The following is a 26,952-nucleotide window of genomic DNA, read 5'->3' on the forward strand; positions in this document are numbered from 1 at the left end:
ATAAGGTGAGTGAACTTGTGGACACAGACTTGTATCACAGCTGGTCGGCATTTACGACATTATGCCATCACGGGACGTTTTTTAGTTATTTAATTATAATTGAAGCATAATGTAGGCCTACCATAAAAAACAATTAACAAACATAAAAATAAAAAATGGTATGGGTTAACACGAAAAGAACACAAAGCACAACATAAACACAAAAGCGATACCAAATAATGAAGCCCCTCCGCCGCCCCCTAGGGCACAGACAAGCTGTTGGTAGCTAAAGCTTTTCTTAGAATGACGAGGAAATATTCGAACAAACAACCTTTATTTCAGTAAAAAAAACACAGGATACATGGAATACAAATATTGGAAGTTACGGAATTGTTTGCTTTGAGAAATATCTTCCATAATGTGCAGCTATCAAATCACATTTCAGAGAAAAAGCAAAGTGTGGGAGCTATATGACAGAGACCCAGCAGAACAAAATAAAAAAAATCTAGAATTAGCGGTTGGACTTTCTATAGCTGCAGAAAGCCTGGAAGTATCTGATAGGCACAATACAATATATATCAATGTTATCACGATGGCAACCACAAATAATGCACAACCATACTTTAATCATGGCAAAAAAAAACATTCAACTTTACCATTAGGCAATTTAAGTTCAGAAGACTAACTGATACTTCCTGGAAGAGACTTCTAACAAACTAAAGACACATAATGACATATGAATTCTTTGTGCTGGAGCCCTCTCATGGGTTCTACTCTGCGGTCTGACAGTAGTCGTTTTGTGAAGACGGCCCCGGAGCTGCCTTCTCTTTCATCAGTGGGGAGGAACTATCAAAGATGGCTGACGCATTCATGTAGTCACTGGAACCTTCCTCTGCAGTATTATGATACAGCTGAGAAGAAGAAAACAAGAACTTGAAAAAGAAAGAATCATTTATTTATAGAACAATATATTCTGTTGGCCTGATTCTCTGATATGGTCATGGGGTTTGAACCCATGACCTTTGGGCTGGGAGTCACTGTAACCACAACCCAATAGGGCCGAGTGCTGTGATTACAAGACTACCTTCTCCTCCATGTTGGTGAGCTGGGCCTCCATGAAGGCCCCCAGCTTGGAGAACGCAGGGCGGTCACTGGGCTCCAGGCTCCAGCACTTACACATCACCCTGTACCTAGAGGACCACAGAGGTGTTCACAGGGTTAGCACAAGGACATCTAAACACAGACCACTGACCACACACAGACCACTGACCACACACAGACCACACACAGACCGCTGACCACACACAGACCACACACAGACCACTGACCACACACAGACCACGGTAGCCTGGCTCTGCCCGCCTAAGTACCTCCGTTCAATTTTAATTTCCCTTCAGTACTACGTCTTGGTCTGCGATATGTTAGTGGGTTTTCTCTGTCCAAATTTTGTGCGGCCAATCAGCGAACAGAGGGAGTGGCTGAGAACAATGATGTTAAAGTCAGCTCTCGTTGACGAACATCTTCACGCACAGTGTTTGGTTTGTTTACAGCCTGCGCGCAACGTGATCGCCGGCCAAACGTTAGCGATTGGTTATGGCAGATCCAGAGTGGCACTGGACAGATCTACTGTGACTACAGTACAGAGGCATTTAGATTTAGGAGAAGGCTTACACAGAGACCCTGGGGTAGTACATAGACCCACTTACACAGAGACATAGTACGGTCATATACCAAATCACACAGACATAGTACAGACATAGACCCACTTACACAGAGACATAGTACGGTCATACACCAACTTACACAGAGACATAGTACGGTCATATACCAACTCACACAGACATAGTACGGACATAGACCCACTTACACAGAGACCCCGGCGTAGTACGGACACTCCATCTGGAAGCCTCTCTCAATCATGGAGTAGAACTTGTTGTCCACCTTCACCCCAGGATACGGGGTGACCCCTGACACAGAACACAGCCCCAAGAAACCTTGGTCAATGCCTGTTTAGTTCATGTATCATGTAAACACCTTTGTAGTGCAGCAGCTTACCCAGTGAAAAGATCTCCCACAGGAGGATACCGTAGGCCCAGACGTCACTCTTCATGGTGTACATGCCCTGGAAAATGCTCTCTGGAGCCATCCACTTCACTGGCAGACGCACCTGTTGGGAACAGGCACCCTCTCAAACTACGACCCACACAGCAGCCGGAGCTAGACTGTACACACTGTAGACACACAGACATCAGACTTGTTCCTAAACGTGGTCGGACGTCATCATGGCGCTGCGGTGGGACGTACGTTTCCTCGCACCACGTAGTTGGAGTCGTGGTCGATGTCCCGGGCGAGGCCGAAATCCCCGATCTTCACCAGCCGGTCTTTGGTCACCAGGACGTTGCGGGCCGCCAGGTCTCGATGGATGCACTGCAGATAGGGTAAAGGAAACATGATACATGATCCTGATACATGATCTGGATACATGAAACATTATCCTGATACAACGATACATGATCCTGATATATTATCCTGATACATGATCCTGATACATGAAACATGATCCTGATACATGATCCTGATACATGATCCTGATACATGATCCTGATACATGAAACAGGATCCTGATACATGATCCTGATAAATGAAACATGATCCTGATGCATGAAACATGATCCTGATACATGATCCTGAAACATGATACATGATCCCGATACATGATCCCGATACAATATCTTGATACACAATGCATTGATACATGATACGTTACAGAGGCATTTAGAATGATTTAGGAGAAGGCAGGCTTACACAGAGACTCTTGGGTAGCACATATACCCAATTACACAGAGACATAGTACGGACAAAGACCCACTTACACAGAGACATAGTACAGACATAGACCCACTTACACAGAGACATAGTACGGACATAGACCCACTTAAACAGAGGCATAGTACGGACATAGACCATTATCCTGATACATGACACATGATCCTGACACACGATACATGATACATTATCCTGATACAATGATGCATGATCCTGATACATGATAGATGATCCTGATACAATGATGCATGATTCTGATGCATGATGCATGATAGATGATCCTGATACAATGATGCATTATCCTGATACAATGATACACAATCCTGATACAATGATACATGATACATGATCCTGATACATGATACATGATCCTGATACATGAAAGTTCTCATCTGCATTTTCAGAGATTGTAATAAATCCTTCTTTTATTTATTTACAAAATAAAATCCCACATTATAGCTGGATTCATAAAGGGTTAGCAAAGGGTTAGTTCATTCAGAGTTTTTACCAAAAACTCTGAATGAACCTCTGAACTCGACCCTGAGGGGGGGATCCTTACGTTCTTGGCGGACAGGAACTCCATGCCCATGGCCACCTGGTGGGCGAAGCTCAGCAGGTCATTGTAGGTCAGCCCCTCCAGCTCCTCCGCCTGCTGCCCCGACCCCTTATCCATGCCTGGAGGGGGGGAGTAGATTAGTCCGTTGACTCAGTTCACAGACGAAATTCGACTCATGGTATACATCACTGTATTGCTTTTGCAGAAAAAAAAATTCTCTTTTGATTCTACGCTTGGAAATAGCATCCGTAGCAACTGTGTGTCCCTCAAAACAATGGCCTGCTATTCAGAAATAACAGATCTTAATTCATCAGAGTCGATTATTCACAAAGCCGTTTAATAATGGTATATGATGGCCTTGGAGGTCTCTATGATTTAGGGCTGTACAAATTAATCTTACTTTGGTTTTGCATTTTAGTACAATTTATTCTGATTGGTGTGATATTTTTTCCTTCCATCTGCAGTGCATGTCTCTGTATGGTATATGTAGCATAAAGATCCTTTATCACCAATATCATGTCCATGGTATACGTAGCACAAAGATCATGTATCAACAATATCACGTACATGGTATATGTAGTAAAAAATATCTTGTACCACTAATATCAAGTCAATTGTATATGATGTTGCACCAAGATCATGTATCACCAATGTCGGGTCCACTACTGACCGTCATCTGTGAGGTTGAGGAGGGCGAGGTTCTCCTGCCCCCCAGTGGTGGTAGGGTGCATATGCACGTAGTTTTCCACTGGTATCTGGAATTCGCTGGGAAAACAGGAATTGCTTCATGATAAAGGTGGGAGGATTGTGAAAGACCAAGTCTGAAGGACTTCCTATTTGAAGGTAAATTTAGCATTAGATAAAGCATTTTAGATTTTACTAAATGTTACCAAAGATGGAGTTGAGGCCTTGTGACTGAAGAGAAAAAAACATGTCACTCACCTATACCTGCTACCTTCAAGTAGACATCCCAAGATCAAATACATATAATCATTATTTCCTCCATGACCATATAAACCGTTTTAAGTGTTTAGTTCGATGAGAAGGCTATTTGATTTAGAACTTTCTCCGATTAATGTTCCAAACTCCACCAACAAACCAGCCAATCAAATATCATATTGACAATCAAATATCACTTAAGGCTTTATAAAAAGTTCCTTCCACCTCTTATTTGGATGGCTCTATGAATTATGTCTTTAGTCACAATTGAAAAGTGTGGAGGCTAAAGTCATTATGCGTTCATACTGCCTCATTACTGGCCCTCTGGCCGGTAAATGAACGGCAGCCTGGATGAGCAGAACGGCTACACACAACGGAGAGAGAAATTATCCCGTTCATATAGTGCTATTTAAAGTGCTTTATGAATGTGAAATTCCTAAAAGTAGTCTCCTAAATCGTGATACTTTGATGTGCTCTCCTGTTAAAACGGGGGCCCATCCTTGGCCTGTGGTACACAGCAGGGTGGATGTGGTGGGCTGAACTGACCTGGAGTCCCCATTGGACTGCAGGTTGTGGTAGAGGCTGGTGAAGCGGTCCTTGTTGAAGGCGTCAGTGAGAGACTTATGGTAGCACTCTCTGTTGTTCTTCAGATAGTTCAGCAGATCTCCATACCAGCAGAACTGAAAGATCAGATACACAGGCCCTGGGAGATAACAGAGAGACCGGAGGTTAACTACGTCACGCTCTATGCGTGTTATGAGACAGTCGTGTTGCGGTATAAATACATGAGGTCCATGCCTGTTTACCTGTGCCTGTGCATGCCCCGAGCAGGTTGACTATGTTGTCATGGTTACCTATCTGAGTCATCATCTTCAGCTCAGACATCAGCGCCTCTTTCTCCACCGTCTGGTGTTTCTCTGCAGGGGGGAGAAAGAACAGAAAGCTACCGGGTTGGATTTCCAAGGTCCACAACCTGTTGTGGCTGTCAGGCACCCATGAGCAAGATGCCTTAAGGCACCTTCCCACTGGGAGCTGAACCCGCCGACAACGAGTCTGACGACTCGGTTGGGGAGGGGGGGCTATCTGGGTCTCAGCACACTTCTGACTGTTGTGGGTGTGGGGGTCTCAACACACCTTGTTCAGACTCTTGTGGGTGTGGGGGTCTCAACACACCTTGTCCTGACTGTTGTGGGTGTGGGGGTCTCAACACACCTTGTTCTGACTGTTGTGGGTGTGGGGGTCTCAACACACCTTGTTCAGACTGTTGTGGGTGTGGGGGTCTCAACACACCTTGTTCAGACTGTTGTGGGTGTGGGGGTCTCAACACACCTTGTTCTGACTGTTGTGGGTGTGGGGGTCTCAACACACCTTGTTCAGACTGTTGTGGGTGTGGGGGTCTCAACACACCTTGTTCTGACTGTTGTGCGTGTGGGGGTCTCAACACACCTTGTTCTGACTGTTGTGCGTGTGGGGGTCTCAGCACACCTGGTTCTGACTGTATTGGGTGTGGGGGTCTCAACACACCTTGTTCAGACTGTTGTGGGTGTGGGGGTCTCAACACACCTTGTTCTGACTGTTGTGGGTGTGGGGGTCTCAACACACCTTGTTCTGACTGTTGTGCGTGTGGGGGTCTCAGCACACCTGGTTCTGACTGTACTGGGTGCGGGGGTCTCAACACACCTGATTCTGATTGTCCTGGGTGTGGGGGTCTCATTTGAAGTGGTTTAAACTGTGTGTCCATGTCCCCGACGACCCCAAAGCAAGACGGACCGTCAGGACCGGTCTTCTAGTGGGACCCGCTGAGAGCATAAAGGCATGGAGAGTAGGTGGCCTCTGACCTTTGAGCATCTTGACAGCCACCTGAGAGTTGCCCTGAGGGCCGAAGCCCACTGCCGTGGCCTGGACCACCATGCCGAAGGCCCCGGATCCCAGCTCTTTACCTAGGGGGGCAGAAAACAACAGACACTTCATTAGCTTTTTTATGAGGCATCACCATTGGTTACCTACAGCTGTATGCTGTTTGCATCACCAACCGCTACCTTCTCCTCTTGTTCATATCCTTTTGTATTTACTCCTGACCTGTCTCTACTTTCTGTTATGAGGTCCACATTTCCCGTATGCTGCTGTAAATGATCAGGGAGGGGAAGTACAGGCAGTCTGCTCACCCAGTTGCAGGTTCTCCCTTGGAAACTCCCATTTCTGGTCGTACTGGAAGTCCTTGAAGTTGATGTAAATATAATCATTATCATTGGGCCCCATTATCTGGATCATCTGTAGTTGGCTCTCATACCGCGGCTTCTGTTTTAGAAAACAAAACAGATTAAAATGCTGTGTGTGTTTGTGTGTGTGTGTGTGTGCGTCAAATGTAAAGTGTGTGTGTGTGTGTGTGCATGTTTGTGTGTGTCAAATATAAAGTGCATGTGTGTCAAATGTAAAATGTGTGTGTGCGTGCGTGCGTGTGTGTTGTTTTGCTGAAGAAGAAAGGGATACAAGGAGTGAGCCAGCTCAAACCATTCTCAGACTAAAGAGGACCATGAACCACTATGGCTAGTAAATACCTTCTACCAAACCGCCATGAAGCGGCTAATAGGATGGAGCTACCATCCTATCTCGAATTAGCGAATATTAGTGGAGCAGATATCCTTTGAAGAGGGATCGAGGGAATCTGGGGAGGAGGAGCCCTGTCTAAGTTCAGCCATGCCTGACACTGTTACTCTGTTTATATTATTCAAGGCCGGAGAAATGGTTGCCCTCCAAAGACTTGGGTTTGTTTGGGGGTTCCCCAGTAAACAAGCACTCCTCTCCTAACCTACCCTTCACCAGCTGTCGTCACTACTGGCCCTGCTGATTCCCCGGCCTGGGATCCAATCCTGCCCTTCACCGGCTGTCGTCACTACTGGCCCTACTGATTCCCTGGATTCCTTCATTCTTCAACCCCGTAACCCATACCCTCGGCCTTGGACTCCTGGCCCCCTCGACAATATCTGGGTTTCCTCCCCTGTCCCTGACTCAGCGCCTGCCTCCCCTTGTTCCGATCGGCCTTGACCTCTAAAAATACTTCTGATATCAAGGAGGGGGTGTCAAGTAGGGTTGATTCATCGGTGTCCTTAAGACATGTATACAAAGGAGGTTTTATATTTACTTGATAAAGCACTTGTACAAGTACCAATGCATAAAATGTGTTGAAACAATAAGGTATAATAATACTGTGTCGACCATCTAGGTCTGGTGTAACTTACAGGTACACCCAGAGTTTTGAACGCACTATATGCATGTGGTGGCAAAATGAAGTATTGCTTGTTATACTCATGGACGGTTCAGCTAGAGTTCACTTAAGGACAACCCACAGCTTTGCTAGAGTTTACTTGAGGACAACACACGGTTCATTTGAGGACACACCAGCTAGGTTCATGTGAAGTCATTAGTGGGCGTATAGAAGTGGGCCAAGGCCAAATTATTCCCAATAAAATGGCCAGCCGAATGAAGAAACAAGAGCACAGGGACGTCTGCTGGCTTCATGGATAGAGACCCAGATGTCAGACTTCATGGATATAGACCCAGAGAACGGACGTCATGGATAAAGACCCAGGAAACTGACTTCATGGATAAAGAACAAGAGAACGGACTTCATGGATAAAGACCAAGAGAACAGACTTCATGGATAAGACCCAGAGAACGGACTTCATGGATAAAGATCCAGAAATGGACTTCATGGATAACGACCCAGATGCAGGACGTTGTGGATATAGACCCAGAAAGCAGTCTTCATTGATAAAGACCCAGAGAACGGACTTCATGGATAAAGACCCAGAAAACACATTTTATGGATAAAGACCCATGAACCCGACTTCATGTAAAAATACCCTGTGAAAAGGCAGCCCCTCCTTCTATTTCATCCCTAATGACCGTTGCTCAAAGCACTGGATATCTAAAAATGTGGTAATAAACCTGCTTCCTTTAAGCATAGTCAATATTTAAAAAAAAATGCAGTTTAGAGTCTACACTCTCCCAAGGCAATGCAGACATCCTCATCTTCTTTTTTTTCCTCAAGTATGGGAGCGAAATACAGTTTCTGTCGTGTTTTATTTGGCATTTTGTAAATCCATTGATTTCGGTTGGAAGACTCCTTGCTCATTGCAAGGGGGGTTGGTTGTAGTCTTTTCGCTCGGTTCTAGCCCTACCGTTGATACGGAGAACCGAGCGAAAAGACTACAACCAAACATAAACTTGTCCGGTTCCCGTTCCCGTTTTTAATGGGATTTACGGAACGCCAAATAAAACACAACAGAAACTGTAATTTGCTACGATACTTGATGATGTTGATAATACGGGAATTGTCCTCTAAATATGCGCTGATCACGTGAACGAACAATTATTTTTTTTATCAGCCGATCCGCGGAATACTTGCATCCCGAACCGTGAGGGTTGATCCGTACGGATCACGGGTAACCCGTGAACCGTTGCACCACTAGCTTCCAGTGACTCTGCCTGTGGCTGCCTCCATGATGGCCCACCTACGTGTCGTCTGTGCGACAGCCGCCCTCCTTGCCTCGGTCTCAAGCTTTTGAGGGAGGGCCTCACTGACGGCGCCTGCATGAACTGCAGTCTCCTTCCTTGAGCGCTTAGAGTGGATAGGCTGGCAGAGATAGAGAATCGGGCAACAGCCAACGACCCCTCTCCCTTAATAGATCTCCCTCCCAATCATCCCGGTCGTTCTAGGCGGCATCGGCATGATGGAGCAGTGGCAATGGGTGCCCCCCCTAAAAAGAAGGCAAGGGGCAGGCTGGCCTCCAAGATGTACGGATTGGGGGCCGACATGGAGCAAATGCGGTCGCTCCTCCTTGCCCTTCAGCCTGGGACTGGTCGGGGGCTGGCTGGGCTACAGCCTGACCATCGTCTCAGTTTGACAATACCCTCTCTCTGGCAGCTTCGGCTAAGCTCTTCAACAAGGTCATGACAGAGGGCGATGCCTCCCACATATTGGATGAGGCCTCCTGCTCCTCTGCAAAAAGCTCTCTGCAGGGGGCAGCAGACACCTCCATGGCGGCCGTCATGCGGATGGCTCTGGCTTGCCTACATCTCGATACTGCGCAGACTGAGTCGGCCCAGGCCAGCGCCTTCTTCAGGCGCAACCCTGCCCCGGCCACATCCACCATCCCTCCTTCAGAGGAGTACTTGAAGGAGCTTCATGCTTGTTGGAGGGACACCAGTGCCTTTTCCCATTCAACGTCGGATGCCTGGACCTTGGCTGCCATGCAGAATGGGGCACAGGTTGGGCTAGGCCGCATGCCACCAGTCGAGCCTGCCATCGCCTCCCTAATTCTGGATCCTGATGAGGCTCTGAGACCAAATGCCAGGTGTCCTCGGCCACAGTGCAGGGTCACAGGTGACCTCCTTTCAAAGGCCTACGAAGCTGCGAAACGCATGGGTCGTATTGGGAACTCCTTTTCCCACCTGTTGCTGGGTCTTTCGACCTCTCTGCAGCAGGCCCAGGTTGAGCCATCGCTGCAGAGTCTCAGTGACGCCTCATTACAGGCTTTTGCCCTCATGTCAAGGGAGTTAGGGCGCACGATGTCCACCCTCGTCCAGCCTGCACTGTCACCCCTGACAGAGATGTGTAGGAGGGTCCTCTGTGCGGTGCCGGTGGAACCAGGGGAGCTTTTTGGGTGAGCTGCCCTTGAGGCACTGGAGGGGGCTGCCCGAGCTAGGCAGACCAGGCAGCAGCTGTCCGGTCTCCATAGGAGTGTGTCCACTCCAAGCAGGCCTGGGGGCCCCTTGGCTGTCCCCCAGCGAGGCTCTTAGCAACCTGATTACTCTGGTGGCCTACGGAGGTCTCAGGGGCCTGCTCAACAGCCTGCGGATGGCTTTCAGGCGCCCGAACGCCTACCTTCCTGGCAGCTTCGTGTCCCACAACCCAACCGGCGCCCCCCCAGCCTCAGGAGCCTCAGGAGGCCGGGTGGGTAGGCGCTTGGCCCAAGGGGCCGGCCGTCGGTTGGTTTTCCTAGAAGCAGCTCAGTTACTGGGCTGCCTGTACTTCAGACCCTTGGGTGGTTTCCACCTTGACCCAAGGGTACGAATTGCAGTTCCGACGCCGGCCCCTAGCCTTCAGCCGGGTCAAAATTACTGTTGTCAACGACCCGGCAAAGGCCTTAGCTCTGGACCAGGAGTTGTCCGCCCTCCTGGCCAAGGGGGCAATCGAGCCAGTGGATACTCTGCTGCATCCCAGAGGATTCTACTCCAGGTACTTTCTCGTGAAAAGGAAAGATGGCAGATTCCGCCCCATTCTCGACCCGAGGGGACTCCTGAAGGTAGTCCCCTCGGACTACCTTCAGGAGTCCCTGAAGGTGCTACCATTTCCCATGCTCACCGTATCAGACACGCTGCGTGTGGTCACCCGGGGAGAGTGGTTCACCACTGTGGACCTGAAGGACGCATACTTCCACGTCTCAATTGCACCGCACCATCAGCACTTCCTACGATCTGAAGGTCCTGCCGTATTTGGACGACTGGCTGATCTGTGCCCCGTCCCAGTCTCAGGCGGCCCGGGACACGGCTCAGCTACTTTTGTACGTGGCCCGGCTGGGCCTGACGGTTAACTTCTTGAAGAGTCGCCTGGACTCATTCCAACAGGTCACATACCTTGGGATGGTCCTGGACTCGGACGCTATGAGGGCCTATCCGTCACCTCAGCGTGTAACCGACATCCTCCTCTGCCTCCCCCTCTTCGGGTATGGCAGGATGGTGCCATTCATTCATTTTCTTCAACTCTTGGGCAAGCTGACAGCTGTGGTGCCTCTCTGCTTGCTGTCTCTGTGCCCTTTGCAGATGTGGCTAAACAGCCTCCACTTGGACTCCAAGTGGCAAAGGCAACGAAAGGTCAGGGTGTCTCGGCGATTGCCTTTTCCCTCTGTCCCTGTGGAGAAAGAGATTGTATATATCTGTGGGTGTACCCATAGGCACCATTCTATCCCGCCGGGAGCTGGTCACAACGGACGCTTGCCTCTCGGGATGGGGCACGTTTGGCAGGGCAGGACAGCCCAGGGGCAGTGGCCGGCCCAGAACCACGCACACATCAATGTGCTAGAGCTCAGAGCGGTACAAATAGCACTCAATCACTTTCTGCCTCAATTGAGAGGCAAGCATGTGCTAGTTCGATCAGAAAACAGGTCTGCTGTTGCCCATACCCCGCCTGGCTAGCGTGCGGGCGGTCTTCATACCGGGGGAACGGAATCAGGTCGCAGATTTCCTATTGCGGCAGAAGCCCCCACCAGGGGAGTGGCGGCTTCATCCGGAGGTGGTGGAGACGATATGGGGTCTCTTTGGCAGAGCGGAAGTGGACCTCAAGTGGACCCACTGCTGAGGGTTTGCACTGCAACCGTCAGGAATACCATTTTGAGTGGCAGGGCACTATCTACCAGAGCACAGTATGCATATAGATGGAAGTTGTTCTCTGACTGGTGTAGGGGTAAGGCAGTAGACCCAGTACGTTGCTCCGCGGCCACCGTTCTGGAGTGACTGCGGTCCCTCCTGGATGGTGGTCGCTCTAATTCCACCTTGAGGGTCTATGTAGCTGCTATTTCTTCCCAGCATGATGGTTGACGGAGCCACAGTGGGGTGCCACAGGTTGGTGTCCCTCTTCCTTTTTGCATGGGGAGTTGCATGCCCTATCCGTGGCAGATACATGCCTGTGGTGGAACCCTGATGGCTCAGGTGCTTTCACGCACCCATTTTAACCAACCTATCCAGCTTGCACGCTTTGACTCCCCATCTGAGGAGAATGAGTCCAAGATGCTGTGCCCGGTACAGGCGCTTAGGGCTTAAATTGCTGCTACTGCGGGTATACGGCAGTCTGAGCAACTGTTCGTGTGTCACAGTGGCCCTAACAGAGGTTGTGCGCTTTCCAAACAGAGGCTGTCCCACTGGGTCGTCAACGCCATCAAACATGCCTATTAGGCCAGTGGCCGCCCCCCGCCATCTGGGTTGAGGTGCCACTCCACCAGAAGTCGACATCATGGGCTGCACTAAGAGGTGTATCCCTGGAGTCGATCTGTGCCGCGGCATCAGGGACGTCGCCTGGCACATTCATGAGGTTTTACCGTGTCAATGTCGCCACTCCCCATCCGATGGGTGTGGTCCTACTTCCAAGCTCTGCTGCCTCCAATGAGTGAGGTGGGTGTTGGATTCTTTGTGACCTTTTTGGTATGGGTCATCAAGTGCGTTAGGTCAGTAGGGGTGAAATAGAACGAGAGTTACGAATGTAACTACGGTTCTATGAATCCTGGATGACCGCCAGAGTGTTTAGTCACTCAGAATCCTTGTGTTTTTGCGAGAAGATTCTAGGAAAAGATCCTCTGATGATACCGGAAGATATAGCCTTCCCGGTGTCACGTGGGGGTCAAAGGTGACTATGTTAGTATTAGGTACTCGAAATGCGCATGCGCGAGTTGGAGATATCCAGTGCTTTCAGCACCGGTCATCCAGGATTCATAGAACCGTAGTTACATTCGGAACTCTTGTTTTCGCGTATTCGTCTGACACTACTCGTGACATGAAACTGATCAACACGCACACACGCATCTGGTAATGTTTGGCAACCGCATCTCGTCATTAGAAAAAAACTTTCTGTTACTTACCTGTAAACATGCAAACATCCTAGCAATCGGTTAGGTAGCAGACGATCTGCTGCATAACCCATTCTCTGCTGTTAATCCATACATTTTGAACGACACAAACAAACACTGACAGCCCTCACTCACGTCCTGGGTCCTCAAACATTTCGAACCCCGGCCAACACGAGTGCCGGAAAATGTACCACTTCATTGCCTGATTGGGATGCGGGAAGATGACTGTTTGTAATGGAGGGGGGGAACGTTATTTGCGGTATGTTAATTATTCTGGTATTTTACATTGTAATAGTGAAGTTCATAATCAGCATATGAAATGTTATGAGATGAATAATGAAATGTATCTACGAAGATTATTTCAATGATAAATGAGAATGTAGTATTGTACATTGGTCTGTGAAACCCTATGGCAATTGGTATCCACCAATTGATTTAATTTGGTGGCTTTATTTAAGCCCGGTGTTTTCTGCCTTCCCGGGAATGGGGGAGGGAGAGGGAGACTGCTGGGGGAACGCTTGCCGTGAGGCTGCTACACGTATTGTGATTCTCCCTTTGGAACTTTGCTTGTGAACAACCCTCTGGTTGATTTTGTTTTGTTCATCAAAGTATTTTTGTTTGGCTTTGCCGTTTCACTTCTTAAGCACAGTAAATTAATATTCACTATTTTTCCACGTAAACCTACGTTGCTGGCTGAATTCTTAAGGCCTACTCATAAACATCACTGCGTCCTAACCGTTACATCCTGAAGTGGGAGTTAGTCAAGAGGCTCATTCTCATAAACCCAGAGAACGGACGTCATGGATAAAGACCCAGAGAACGACTTCATGGATAAAGACCCAGGAAACAGACTAAATGGATAAAGACCCAAAAATGGACCACAAAGAAAAATACCCATGGACCAGGAAAAGGACCAAGATGAAGACATAGACCCAGAAAAAAGAGGAATGAGAAAAAGACGAGGACCCAGAAAATCTGAAGAAAATAACTCTCCAAATACAAATTCCGCAGCCCGCTTGAAGCAAGCTTTATCTGCCGGTTCATGAAGGGAGGACTCATCCCGTAGCCCTACGGAGATATGAAGGCCACCAGCTGTGGGACCAAATGAGTAGACACTTTCAGCCGTGAAAAAAGATTGAGTTTTCTCTCTCTTTCCCCTGTTCATTAGAACCACTATCCCATATGAAAGAGGTAGAATCTGATACCAAAATAATCTTTTTTTATGTTTTTTTCCGCTTATTGCAATTATCCAAATATTAGCCTGCAAATAAAACTGTAATCAACCCACCCTTTTTCCATTAATCAGGGAATTCCTTTAAATAAAGAATAGAATAGCGCTTTGTGAACAGTCAGCGGAATCAGTATAAGCATTATGGATCTTAGAGGTTACTTAGTCAAGTTCAAAGAAACATATCCCTAGAGTTAGTCATCTCCAAACTCTTAAACAATCCTAGCAAACCTCCAAGTGCACGGATCCCAGGGGTGAGCTATCACACAGACGTGATCGGCAGCCATGGCACTGACCAGGGTTATGCTCAGGGGTGGGGCGCCGAAGCAAGTGGGGTAGGTGTCTTGTTAATGCGATAGTTAGGGTCTGGGCGAATCTCTCCACCTCCCGTGAGGTGGTACAGTCGACGGATCTAACATTGTGTGTGTGTTTCAAGTGTGTGTGTGTGTGTGTGTGTGTGTGTGTGTGTGCGTCGTACTTTTCTGATATTGTAAAGGAACAGCATGCCAATCAATATCAAGGCGACCAACAGGACCAGAATGCCTATTTTGAGCTCAGACCCTGGGTTCTCGCGACCGATGAGCTCCTCTAGACCAAGGAAGATATGCACATCAGTTCTGACGTTCTGTACGATCTGCTATTTGGGATATTTTGTCATTGGAAAATTAACATTTGTTTGGAGGGATATCTGAGACAGTCCCTACCTGCTGGACTCGGCAGAGTTCTGTACTTTGCATCACTGCACCAGGATCCAAATGCATTGGTGAGGCAGAATTGAGCAAAGTGATTGGGAGGCACCTTATCGATCATCAGGGAGCGGTTGATCCTGGTCTCACAGAACAGCACCTCCTCCACCTTCTCCTGTTGGAAAATCGTACAGCTGCACACACACACACACACACACACACACACACACACACACACACACACACACACACACACACACACACACACACACACACACACACACACACACACACACACACACACACACACACACACACACACACACAAACGTGCACACACACAGACGTGCACACACACAGACGTGCACACAAACAGACGTGCACACACACAGAAACATGCAGACACACACAGACACAGAAGCACATACAAACAGATGCACATACACATACAGACGTGAACACACACAGACGTGCACACACACAGATGCACACACATACACACAACAATATCTACTGTATCATATGTAAAGGACTGTGATACCATGACCCCACTACTCGTGGGTATCCTAGAAAACGTCTTCCTGCTGCTCAAGGACTTGTACCTAAAGTTTCTCTGGAAGACATTTTGGGATCAAAATAATCGATAAGGAAATAGTCAAAAGGAGACGCACTTGGAATCGTTGGGCTCCTGGCATGACCTCCAAGAGACATTTGTAGGTACAGGACTCACTGTCTCACACCACAAAATGTTAGGAAGCCTCTGGCAGTTGAACTGAGGTTTATCTGAGTTAGGATCAGGAAATCATAGTTAGATCTGCATGAATCAATAACGGTAAAACATTATGGTAAAGAGTTGACCGTTCCCTCAAAAGCACATTTGATTCTCTCTGGCTGCCAACTGTTGAATCTCAGGCTGATGTTTGTGACATCAACTCCATGAGTTAAGCAGACAAACAACATGTGCACACAGCCATCCAAACTAAGATAGAAACTATTGTCCACGTATTCTTTCTGTTTTCTTATACCTGCCACACACAATTTCATCTTGTGGGGGTATCTCCGACGGTCCACCTCCAGGTGTAACTTATATTCCCCAGATCTCATGTGGTCGCACAGCTGCCTGGTCCTGTGGGATAATGCTTAGTGCTTGATTAGTCATTTCATCGGAAGATCAAACTAAACACAAACCACCCAAGTACATACTACTGAAGGACTGATGTTATGACCACTGCCCTCCTATGGGCTAAGAGTGGTTCTTATCATCTCCAGTGGCTCCACAGCGCTCGCCGGTCGGACAGCACAGGGCACTAACTGCTCTACGGTAGAAGTCTATGACGGTTAACAGCTTAATGCACTCGCTACCTGTTCCTCCAGGAGGGACCTCCACAGTCCCTCCATCTCCCGTCCGGGCTTTCCCACGCACAGTAGTCAGGCAAAGGGTGGGAGGAGATGGTGGCTTGCAAGCAGAAGTTCATGGCCTCTTTGGCCGAAATGGTCTTATTGGTTGGAGCCAGACTGACTGATGGAAGTCTTTCGGCTAAAGCAGGGGTGGTAGAAAAAAATGTAACCTAAGTTCTGGAATTCAAGGGGTTCAGTGTCCTACTCTTAAGCAATTTAATGTGTGAAGCTGAATATCAGAGAAATGAGAATGAAGTTGTCTGAACATGTTCTAAAGAGTAACATAAACCTGTCTCCCGGGAGAGTGTGAAGGAAGTTAGTTTTACAAACCCAGGACTTGGACGGAGATGGTTTTTTTTGGGCCACAAGTGTATGTGCCGGTTTGTTCCAGCGTCAATGACCTGAAGTATAGGTAGGCCATCTGAAATCCCCCATGTTTATCCAACTTCAAGCACCAGGAAAAGATTGCATTAAATCAAAGCAAAAATATGGCAATTTACTGCAAAACAAGAAGGATACAGTGAGTGCTATTACTTGTATCATTTAGAAAATGTATCTAAAGCAACACAGTGTATTCAGAATCAGGAGAAGGTAGTGTTTAAGACATCTCTCTCAAGGATGCATACACGAGGGTTATGGACACAACCCAATACTAACTGAGGACAGCTTGGATTCAAACCCCCTGGACATCACTATCTGGCCCTATGCAAACACACTGCAAACCCCTTTTCCTCTGTGTCCTTCTCTGAGGTCGATGGCTTCACCTTGGTGGTGATCTCCGGTCCTCTGCCCTTGCTCAACCACTGCGGGGCGATGTACTTGGACGTGCAGCGCAGCAGCAGGGACTGGCCTGGGCTGAGCACCACCTCCTTCACCTCCTGCTGCTCCACACCTACCGGGCTTTCGGAGTCCATGTCTTGAAAACGCACATGTGTGGCGACAGTGAGAGTGGTCTTTAGATGGACCAGGGTCGTCCAGTTTGAATATCATCCAACACATCCACTTGGTAGAACAATAACTTGATGTTCTGGCTCTCTGTGCGTCTTTGTACTCATTGTCCGTCAAGGTGTTAATTATTATTTGTTTGACACTGAATTATTTTTTCTATCCATGTGTTAAACAAATCATAAAACGCAAAGACACAGATAAGACATTTGGCTCTTGGCTCCAGCTGCTAGTACGGTAACCGTGGCAACAACGCATGGTAGCGACCCAGGTTTGACACCCACCTGTGGCCCGATGCTAGATGTCAGACCCTCTCTTCTTTAACCCATTGTCCGGTCAGGCACCACCCAAAACCCATCAGCAACATACATAAAAGGAATACATGTGCGTGTGTGACTGGAGATTGGAGGAAGTATGATACGTGTGAAGTGGCTGATTGATAAGATAACAGAAAACGTTCTCAGAACATTATTGCAACTTGAATATTTTTAGCCTTTCCTAGAACTTGGGGTGTGTGTGTGTGTGTGTGTGTGTGTGTGTGTGTGTGTGTGTGTGTGTGTGTGTGTGTGTGTGTGTGTATTATCTGTATAAGTTCCTGTATTTTGGAGATCAGTACAAAACCTTTGACATGACAGCGTGTTTGCGTTACCATAGTCGTATAGCTGAGTGCATTCTGTCCCTATGGCGTTGGCAGCACAGCACATTAACTTCTTATTGACAAATGCGTCTTCTGAAGTTTTGATCGGATTCTCCGAGTATTCTTTCCTGTTGAAGAGAAGAACATGCATTATTGTCGAAATAATCATCTTATTACCTTTTTTTGGATGAAATGGAAAATTAGTCCATATTTGAATGTGTTGTATGTGATAACCTTCGAACCGGCCTTAGTTATCTCACCCGGATGCTTGGAGGCTGGTGTACCACATGACGGTCGCTTTGGGGTTGCTATCCGAGACACACTTGATCTCAGGCGAACGATGATCACCTTTTTTAATGAAATCAAAGCTGGGCGGCGAGGGACGTTCTAGAAACATCCAAATAATTAGTATATATAACCATTGTCATTTGATGAATCAAAAAATTACTATAGTACAAGGGCTTATTCAGCCTGGGATCATTCCAGAACCTATTGTCCCTGAATCAAACTCCTAAGGCTCAGCACAGACAAAGCGACAGGATGACTCACTCAGGATGGTAAGATTGAGGGTCAGCGCGGCGTGGGACCCGTTGCCCCATGTGCACTTCACTGTATAGATCCCAGTGGTATTGCCCGTCAGGTGGAGCAGCACCTTGGGAGGACTCCTGTCCCTGGGGAGTCACATTTACTATTAACTATTATAAACATTTAGCTGCATTTCTATCCAAGGCCACTTGCATTGAATTACGATCAAAGACAAAGACAACTATAGTCTTTCAGCCACCTTGCAGACCGAAGCCTACTGATGGGATCCAGGCGTTTGGGGATCAAACCCCCAAGCCACTACACTATTTTGCCCATTTATAAAACAGACAAACACACACAAACTGCTCACAGAGTCACTACTTCGACCACTCCATTGTCAAGGGAGCAGACGGAGTCTGCTGGAAGGCCTACTAAGGATAGCCTTGTGCCAATACATCCTTCTACAACAACGGGATCTGAGGCACTTCCATCCAGGGGGAACGGGACCTAAACATACAGGAAACGTTGGTGAGTAAGTGACAACCAGGCTGTAACAAGGTCCTTGGAACACGCCACCTAGGTGGCTGCCCATTCCACCTAGGTGATGTGGAAAATCCGGTTTATTGGTTTTGCATATAATGATACATGGCCTGATGCTCCATGTTGGAAAACTCTCCCTGTGTGTGGTGATGGCTACCTGTGCTCATTGATCTATCTGGCACAGGTGTGCAGCCCCACCCAGCCCCAGAGTCCAATCATTCTCGACCAGGTGAGGCTGCTTAAAGCAGCCTTTGTCCACACACCCTCCCACAGAGGTACAGCAATTTAAATAAATGGAGGTTTCCATGCAGTGTCGGAAAATGCATGAAAGTATACAACCAAGTGTCAACGGCCGACACCGCAGTATGGTGGCAACAACAACATAGTGAATCTCTTTAGCTTGGTCAGCATTCAATTTTATTTATTTTTCTTGATTTCTATCAAGGGTTTACTTGATTACCTTTGATAAATGATGACATGAAGCTTGGCCTGAATGGTTTTGGTGACCTCTAAGCTTTGGGTGGAACCACTGCAAGCTTAACTTTCTCCAAGTCCTCTGATGAGATTAACTTAATGAATAAAATGGTAGGAAAAAAGTTCTCACCTCCTTGCTTTGGCACAGTTGAAGTACTTCTTCTGCATTCTGGCCCTGAACTCTAACATCCAACAGTAGCAGGACTAGATGTTTTGTTTCGATCAACCATGGGTTATAGAAGCACACACGATACAAAGTCAACAGTCAAAGTCAAATGTATTTGTGCAGCACAGTATCAGACACACCAAACCCCCGCCCCCCACACACAGACGTTGTTTCTATATTTAATAGTTCATAAAAAAAAAAATGTTTAAATGTAATGAAAATGAACAAATGCATAATGCAACCTATAAGGCACCTATTATGTTGCAGTACAATGATGACTTTATCGTTAATAGGACTTTTGTTTTCATAATAGGCCCGTGCATTAGTCATATTCTTATATTAGTCTGAGGTTTTAAAAAAAAAAACCTTTAAAAATGAGAGGTCTTGACTATCTCTCTCTCTCTGCTCTTTTTTTCCAGACCCAAGCTCTCATTTCCTTTTGCGATTCAGAACATGACACGATTGTTTAAGGGTGATGAAACCAATATTCGCGTTTGCTTTGCAGTAAAAACAATAACAATTAACAATGACGGTTTTCTTAAAAAGGGTTACTTCCCTTTTCTATCGTTAATAGCCTAGATAATTCGTTTGCCAATCAACCCGAATGAACTCATCCTGGGTTTTAAAAGCTGAGCAAAAATGTGTCAATCAATGGAAAACCGCTAAAGGTGTAATATTCCAAAAAGTAACATTGTATCCACTTTTGCTGATTTGGCTGATACTTAATTGTAATAATCTCCCATATGCTAATTCTCAAAAACAATGATTAGACTTCTTGATGCCATTTTATAACGTTCTAATGAATGGGTTAAAATACGGTTAAAATCGATATAAAACGATACAATATAATGGTGTATGAAATTTCGCTTACCAAGAAAATAAATAACTGAAATACCGAATAAATATTAAATTTTTGTATGATAAATAAACATGATCGTATTACAAACTTTGTGATAACCTATATCAAGTTATATTACCTGCGGTGAAGAATATTAATGTTTTTATATTCATCCCGATAAGAAAAACTACAAATGCCCTGACTTACCCACGACCAGTTCCCAGTATCCCATGACCCATTCACTGTAAGAGACCAGTGACTTGCTGACTTCTGAGCTGTCGTCGCCACTGAAGGCTTTTTAAACAGCAGAAGTGGTTTTGCATGATGATGACGCTGTCAGCATCCCTGCGAGGGTTGGCTCCTAGTCTCTCTGAAACACCTGACAAATATGAAAGGGGAACTGGATGAAAAATCAAAGACTCAAAAGTATAATGTTTATCAATATGTGAATAATGCTGATGAATAGAGAATGGGTATCAACCCATACACCATTGTATGTCAGGCATACACCAGGCAGTTGACATCTCCTGCTTTATCAATAATGCACCCATTTGTTTTTCCTTTTCGAAAGACCCGACCTTTAAGTTGTAACTTCTAAACCTATTTACTGAAGATGATGGTATCTCACCAGCAACCATCTCTGGGATGGGACAGCAGAGCACCACATGCACCCTAGTAGGCCTACAACCTATGCACCGCAGTCCGTCCACCATGCGGGACATGGCCCTGTCACAGTGGGACCATGTCTGAAGATCGGTGGTCCCATGTTTGAAGACTGCTGTCCTTGGTCCCACTCCCATGTCTGAAGATGGGAGATCCCGACGTGAGAGCCAGCCGCCCGCAGCTCGCTGCCCTCCGACGGCCCACAATGCAACGCGAGGCTAGCGTGTTCCCAGTGTGCGGAGAAGAAAACAACAGCGTTAGCGCGCCTCCACAACAGGCTAGCGGCACGGCGACGAGCTACACGGACCGCGACGACGACCAGGACTCACCAAGGGACACGCGTTTGTCTCAAACGACCTAGTATTAGTCAAATGGTGCGAGTACTTTAAGTGTTGCGAACATTATCAAACCCCCGAGGACATTTAAAAGCTTATATTTCGTGGGGATTCGTATTCGCAGGCTAGCTAGCTCGCTAGCTACCCGCGTCTCTATGTTCGAGTCTGTTCCGACCGCGGCGGTGGCTGCAGCGGCGGTGCCATGAACAGTGGACTCCCCGCTTCAGCTGCTCCGCTCGGAGGTGTCGCACTGCCCAACGTCAAGGTGAAGTTCTGCCGATATTACGCTAAAGACAAGACGTGCTTTTATGGGGACGAGTGTCAATTTTTACACGAAGAGACATCCATGGCAAGCATGTCACTGCACGGTGGCGGCGGGAGCCCCGTCCCGTTATCTATGGCCGGTGGTGGAGCCGTGACGGCGGCGGGGTTTTCCCTCGCTGGTCCAGCGGCGGCCTGCCCAGGTGGCGCTGGAACCAATGTCTCAAAAAAGAGCGAACCCATGGGGCCTGCAGGCACGCCTCTGGACGGACAGTTATTGACCAGTGAGTATGGTTGGATAAGTCTAAAAGACCAGATCACTATAGCATTGTGACCGAACTTGTCGGCCTCATCTGGCTTTGTTAAAATAGAGTCCGGGGATTCATTTGGGCCCTTGACCTGCACAGAAACGTGGGTCTCCCTTCACTCCTCCTGCTTGTTCGAAGTAGCCAACACATGCTCAGTGGCCAGTGGTCTTTTTCTAATTTGGGACTTAAACAGCCCGGTTTTGGTAGAATTTCCCAAATGAGCATTGGGGAAATGAACGTATTTCACTAAGCATCATGCAGGAGGCCCGTTTGTATGACAGCTGTGAGCTAGCTTCCACGCTAACTAGTTGTTTTGTCCAGATATTATTGATTGCCCTTGTCGTTTAATCAAACGTGTCTCTGTTGACACCGGTTACAGTTAAATGCAGTTACCATAGGGATGCAAGATGAACTCCTTCCCTAAATGAGATGATAACTAGTGTGTAGCTCAGATCGCCATGCAGGGACCATTGTTTTTGTCCTGTGTGGACAAGGTTTCCTCAAGTAAACAAGCAAGCACGTTGCTAGTTCAAACCTATGGAAGGCTTCCCTTACACTCCAATGCGATGCAACTTTAGATTATTCTCAATAGCAGTACATATTTTTTATTGTTGTCTCATTAATGTGAATAGAGTAAGAACAATAGTATACGCCCACATATACTACTATATTAAAGTTATACTTTTCTTATCTCCAGTCCCAGGGATGGAGGGCGGAACCCTGACTGATGCCAATCTTACCAACTCTTACTTCAGCAGCAGCTTTATTGGCGTCAATGGGTTTGGAAGCCCGGCAGAATCAAAGTACTCGATGATGCAGGTATATGTTAAAGAGTATCAATGTATTTATTACTGTGTTCATGTTATGATTTAAAGCCTGTTGTAGCATCCAGCTGCAGCCTCAGTCACATAGCACTGTCAACTGCCATGATGGGCTGATATTACTATTGAGCAGACACTTTTATCCACAGTGAATTCAGATGCAGTCATTAAGCACCTGGTAGGGCTAAGGCATCTTGCTCTGGCCTACAGGTAGGCTTCGGACAGTGGATTGAATACAGCGTCTTTGCTGGTACTGGTTATACTCACTGGAGATGTACTGCCCATATTTTTGGCAAATTGTTTTGTTAATAATGTATATAATGTGATTTAGTTTAGGTATCCTTACGTATAGAATCCAGTATTATATTAAAAAAAAAATCTTGATGGTCTTCATTTTTAACAGAAAGCAGGCAGTAGCCTGCTCTCCTCAACAATGCAGGAGAGTAAGATCAACTAGTCAAATTTCACAGTATAAAGTATTATACATTTTATATATATATATATATATATATATATATATATATATATATATATATATATATATATATATATATATATATATTTGAATAATATAAAAATCGTTAGTCTCGTATTATAATCGAAATATAAGCTCTTTATGTACAATGGATGATGTATGTAGCGCAGTAGAATGGTACCTTGTGATAAGTGAGGGTTGTCAATTTAGGCCAGTTCAGATCCAAGAAAAGGTAGATAGACGTTCAACATGCTTGATGGGGTACAGGTACATACTGCACACACACAGTTTAGTTTATGTGTATCAAGACATCTACGTTTAATACGGATACAGGGCAGGTTCTCAACATGTCTGGCTGCTTCCGGTTTCAGAGAATGACCAGCAGCAGCAGCTCCCCCAGTCTCCTCAACGATGGTGCCAAGAACTTCAGCCACAGTGCTCAAGGTACCACTCCACCCATGGGAAAAGCTGAGGGGTAGCAGCTCATCTCTGGTCCCTCGATCACCAGATGAAGAGCTGAGGGGTAGCAGCTCATCTCTGGTCCCTCGATCACCAGATGAAGAGCTGAGGGGTAGCAGCTCATCTCTGGTCCCTCGATCACCAGATGAAAAGCTGAGGGGTAGCAGCTCATCTCTGGTCCCTAGATCACCAGATGAAGAGCTGAGGGGTAGCAGCTCATCTCTGGTCCCTAGATCACCAGATGAAGAGCTGAGGGGCAGCAGCATAGCATAGGTTCTCCCGCATCGTGATGGGTCTTTTCTGTTTGCTGCAGATCCGGTGTCTTCCCCTGCATCCTCCCTCTTCAGTGATTTCGGTGCTCTTAGCATATCACAACGGAGGAAGGTACGACTGAAACAAGCAACTACTAGGAAAACATCTACTTGGCTTTGAGATGATTGGTGTTAAACTATAGTATGTCATGATGATCCGTGTCTCACTCATTCGATTCCACTAGTGTAATAGTCGTGGTTGTCACTGTGTTGCCAGGCTCCAAACCCTACAGCGAGTGAGTTCATTCCTAAGGGAGCGCCCCGTATGGCCGCCATGGCCAGCGCCCCCGCCTTCCCCTCCCCGCTTTTCCCCCACCCTGGGCTGGGCGGCTCCACCACGGCGGCCCTGGCTCCAGGTGAGGCTCCGGTGCATAAAGGCTGAACTGCACACGTAGCGATTTACATTGTTCTGTCCAACACCGCACCAGGGTGACACTAATTGTTTGTCCACGTTAGGGATGTCTCTCTCAGCCGGCTCCTCCCCCCTCCATTCCCCGAAGATCACGCCCCATACCTCGCCCGCCCCCCGCAGGCGGAGCCACACCCCCAATCCTGCCAACTACATGGGGCCCACGGCCGCAGCCGACCAGGGCCCTCACATCATCCAGAAGGAGACGGTGGGAGGCACCACCTACTTCTACACGGACAACACCCCCGCCCCCATCAGTGGGATGGTATGTCCTGCCAGAATGGCAAACTTTGTACCTGACACTTAAGTGTTTATGTCATAGTTGTAAACCGACTTTAGTAGATATTTAGAGCGATATTTTATCGTTATGTTAGAATTAAGATTGACCTGAATAACAATGTTGGTCATCTTTTTTTCAAATCATCCGTTCTATTGTTGCCAGTAGTTAAATTCCAGTAATGCATTTAAAAGACTTAATTATGTGTACCCTTTGTGTCAATATTTTGGTGACACCATCACGTCATAGCGTTTCATTGCTGCCACCATTTTAACGTGGTCAGGAAGGAGTGTGAAACTTGATTGAACTCTGTCTGTTCTACTGCAGGTGTTTCCTAGTTACCACATCTACCCCCCCACTGCGCCTCACGTAGCCTACATGCAGCCCAAGGCCAACGCGCCCTCCTTCTTCATGGCGGATGAGCTCAGACAGGTATACCCCAACCCTCTCCACAGATAGCTTGGGCGCAGTAGATCAGGAGGTAGAGCGGGTTTTCCTGGTACCCGAAAGCTTGCTAGTTCGATCCCCGGCTCCTCCTACCTAGAGTGTTGAGGTATCCCTGAGCAAGACGCCTTACCCTCACTGCTCCTGACGAGCTGGCTGACGCTCTGCGTGGTACACGTTTTCCAGTAGTTGGGGCACATTCCCTTCCTGGTCAAATGCGGGATGTGAGCGGTGGAAAGTTGTGGTGTTTTGAAAATGTTACTGTTTTCACTTAAGTTAGGAATAAGTTTGGTGTTGATTGTTTAGATGGTCACAAGCGACCTGTTGACTTGCATACATACAAAAAATATCTGGTATTGTCCTGATGTTTATCCTGCAGGAGCTGATAAACAGGCATCTCATTACCATGGCCCAGATTGACCAATCAGAGAACCCAGGTAAGACCCTACTATTCTGTGATGGTTTGGTTACCGATGGTGTAAAGTTTCTGTAATCCATGCAAGCTTTATTAAAAACTATGATACAAATTAGAAAAGAGGGCAGTGGAAATATTTCTTAACATTAAAGCTAGGATAGGCAGCGGAACCAGAGTAAGATATATTTTGAAAGAATCCAACCGAAACATCCACCACTCCCCGAGGCCCTGCCTATAAAAACACATGGCTAGCTTGCTGGCTTTAGCTAGAGGTGTGCTACCCTTGTTGAAGACTCGGGTCCAGTCTGACGCGTCATGTGCAAGCTGGTAAGTACAGGTACACCTGTACCTGGTGGGTGCAGACAGGAAGAAATCATTTCATTTGGCGTCAGCGCCAGGATCAGATACCTTTTAAATTACATTTTATTGGGCAGTGCTTGTGATTTATTCATGATCTGAACAGATTTCCCAAAAATATGACTCTTTTTGTGTGTGTGTGTGGTCATGCCTGTGCGTCTGGCAGGTGTTCCCTCTGAGGTGGACAGCTACCACAGCCTGTTTCCCCTGGAGCCCGTGCCCCCGCCCAACCGCATGCAGAAGACCAGCAACTTCAGCTACATCACGTCGTGTTACAAGGCCGTCAACAGCAAGGACGACCTGCCTTACTGCCTGAGGCGGATACACGGTGAGAGACGGAGAAACCATGTGGCCGGGGCAGGACAGGAAGCGCTTCTGTTGGGGTTATCCCACTTGAACAGGGTCAAAGTGGACTGAAACAATGACACTTGGATCTGTTTCTCATTCCTTGCCATTCTAGAAGGTGTGTGGGCTGGGGGGGCTCTTGCGTCCCTTCCCAAAGTTTCTTCTTGATGAACTGCGTTTAGGGCTGAGCGTTCTAAGGACGCGGGGGGTGTTCTCCCATTGTTACGACCAACTTAAGTGATCCAAAAAAAAAGAAGAAAGTAAGCTAGTACCGTTGTGCATCATTATCCTAGTGAGCTATGTTGCATATGAGATGCGCCACACACCGTGGCCTTCTACTCTCAGCGTCTTACAGTATTCTCACCCCTTCAAAACCTGGCCTGGCCGAAACACAAACCACTGCTTCAAATGCTTAGAGGTCAGACTCCACAGGAATACGTGGGAACTCCACAGTAGCCACGTCTACGTTCGAGAGGGGAGGCTGACGTTGGGTCATGTGTGTGTTGTAGGTTTCCGTCTGGTGAACACAAAGTGCATGATGCTGGTTGACATGTGGAAAAAGATCCAGCACTCCAACGCCGTCACACTGAGGGAGGTCTTCACCACCAAGGCCTTTGGAGACCACTGTGAGTTTGTGCGTGGGGGTTGTTTGTGCGTGCACACACTTATTTTTTCGTTTGTTTATCTGATTTAGTTTTATTTTGCACCACTTTA

General features: G+C 47.1%; 2 protein-coding genes across 2 annotated transcripts in view; one reads left to right on the forward strand and one right to left on the reverse strand.

The window, feature by feature from the left end:
• Window positions 1–87: 87 nt before the first annotated feature.
• On the reverse strand, window positions 88–21,201 carry flt3 (fms related receptor tyrosine kinase 3). The gene is made up of 25 exons (XM_056584735.1): window positions 20,987–21,201; window positions 20,566–20,737; window positions 19,485–19,558; window positions 18,711–18,847; window positions 18,365–18,486; window positions 18,076–18,202; window positions 17,828–17,943; window positions 16,998–17,149; window positions 16,564–16,678; window positions 16,198–16,372; window positions 15,861–15,961; window positions 15,507–15,618; window positions 14,854–15,029; window positions 14,628–14,737; window positions 6,466–6,598; window positions 6,139–6,240; window positions 5,107–5,217; window positions 4,847–5,003; window positions 4,032–4,126; window positions 3,365–3,480; window positions 2,284–2,406; window positions 2,035–2,146; window positions 1,847–1,946; window positions 1,064–1,169; window positions 88–890 (listed from the first exon to the last, which is right to left on the reverse strand). Exons 2-25 carry the CDS (start codon window positions 20,588–20,590, stop codon window positions 750–752), a joined length of 2,838 nt encoding a protein of 945 aa, XP_056440710.1. The 5' UTR covers window positions 20,591–20,737; window positions 20,987–21,201; the 3' UTR covers window positions 88–749.
• The window catches only part of pan3 (poly(A) specific ribonuclease subunit PAN3), a 26,016-nt gene continuing 20,094 nt past the window's right edge, over window positions 21,031–26,952 (forward strand). Inside the window, exons 1-10 of the mRNA XM_056584736.1 lie at window positions 21,031–21,901; window positions 22,623–22,744; window positions 23,593–23,665; window positions 23,994–24,064; window positions 24,209–24,347; window positions 24,448–24,665; window positions 25,005–25,109; window positions 25,501–25,558; window positions 26,060–26,221; window positions 26,748–26,864. Of these exons, the coding sequence (XP_056440711.1) occupies window positions 21,559–21,901; window positions 22,623–22,744; window positions 23,593–23,665; window positions 23,994–24,064; window positions 24,209–24,347; window positions 24,448–24,665; window positions 25,005–25,109; window positions 25,501–25,558; window positions 26,060–26,221; window positions 26,748–26,864 (1,408 nt within the window). The 5' untranslated portion in view covers window positions 21,031–21,558. The remainder of the gene's footprint in view (window positions 21,902–22,622; window positions 22,745–23,592; window positions 23,666–23,993; window positions 24,065–24,208; window positions 24,348–24,447; window positions 24,666–25,004; window positions 25,110–25,500; window positions 25,559–26,059; window positions 26,222–26,747; window positions 26,865–26,952) is intronic.

This window comes from Gadus chalcogrammus, chromosome 23 (assembly GCF_026213295.1).
Source record: "Gadus chalcogrammus isolate NIFS_2021 chromosome 23, NIFS_Gcha_1.0, whole genome shotgun sequence".
Taxonomy (NCBI): Eukaryota; Metazoa; Chordata; class Actinopteri; order Gadiformes; family Gadidae; genus Gadus; species Gadus chalcogrammus.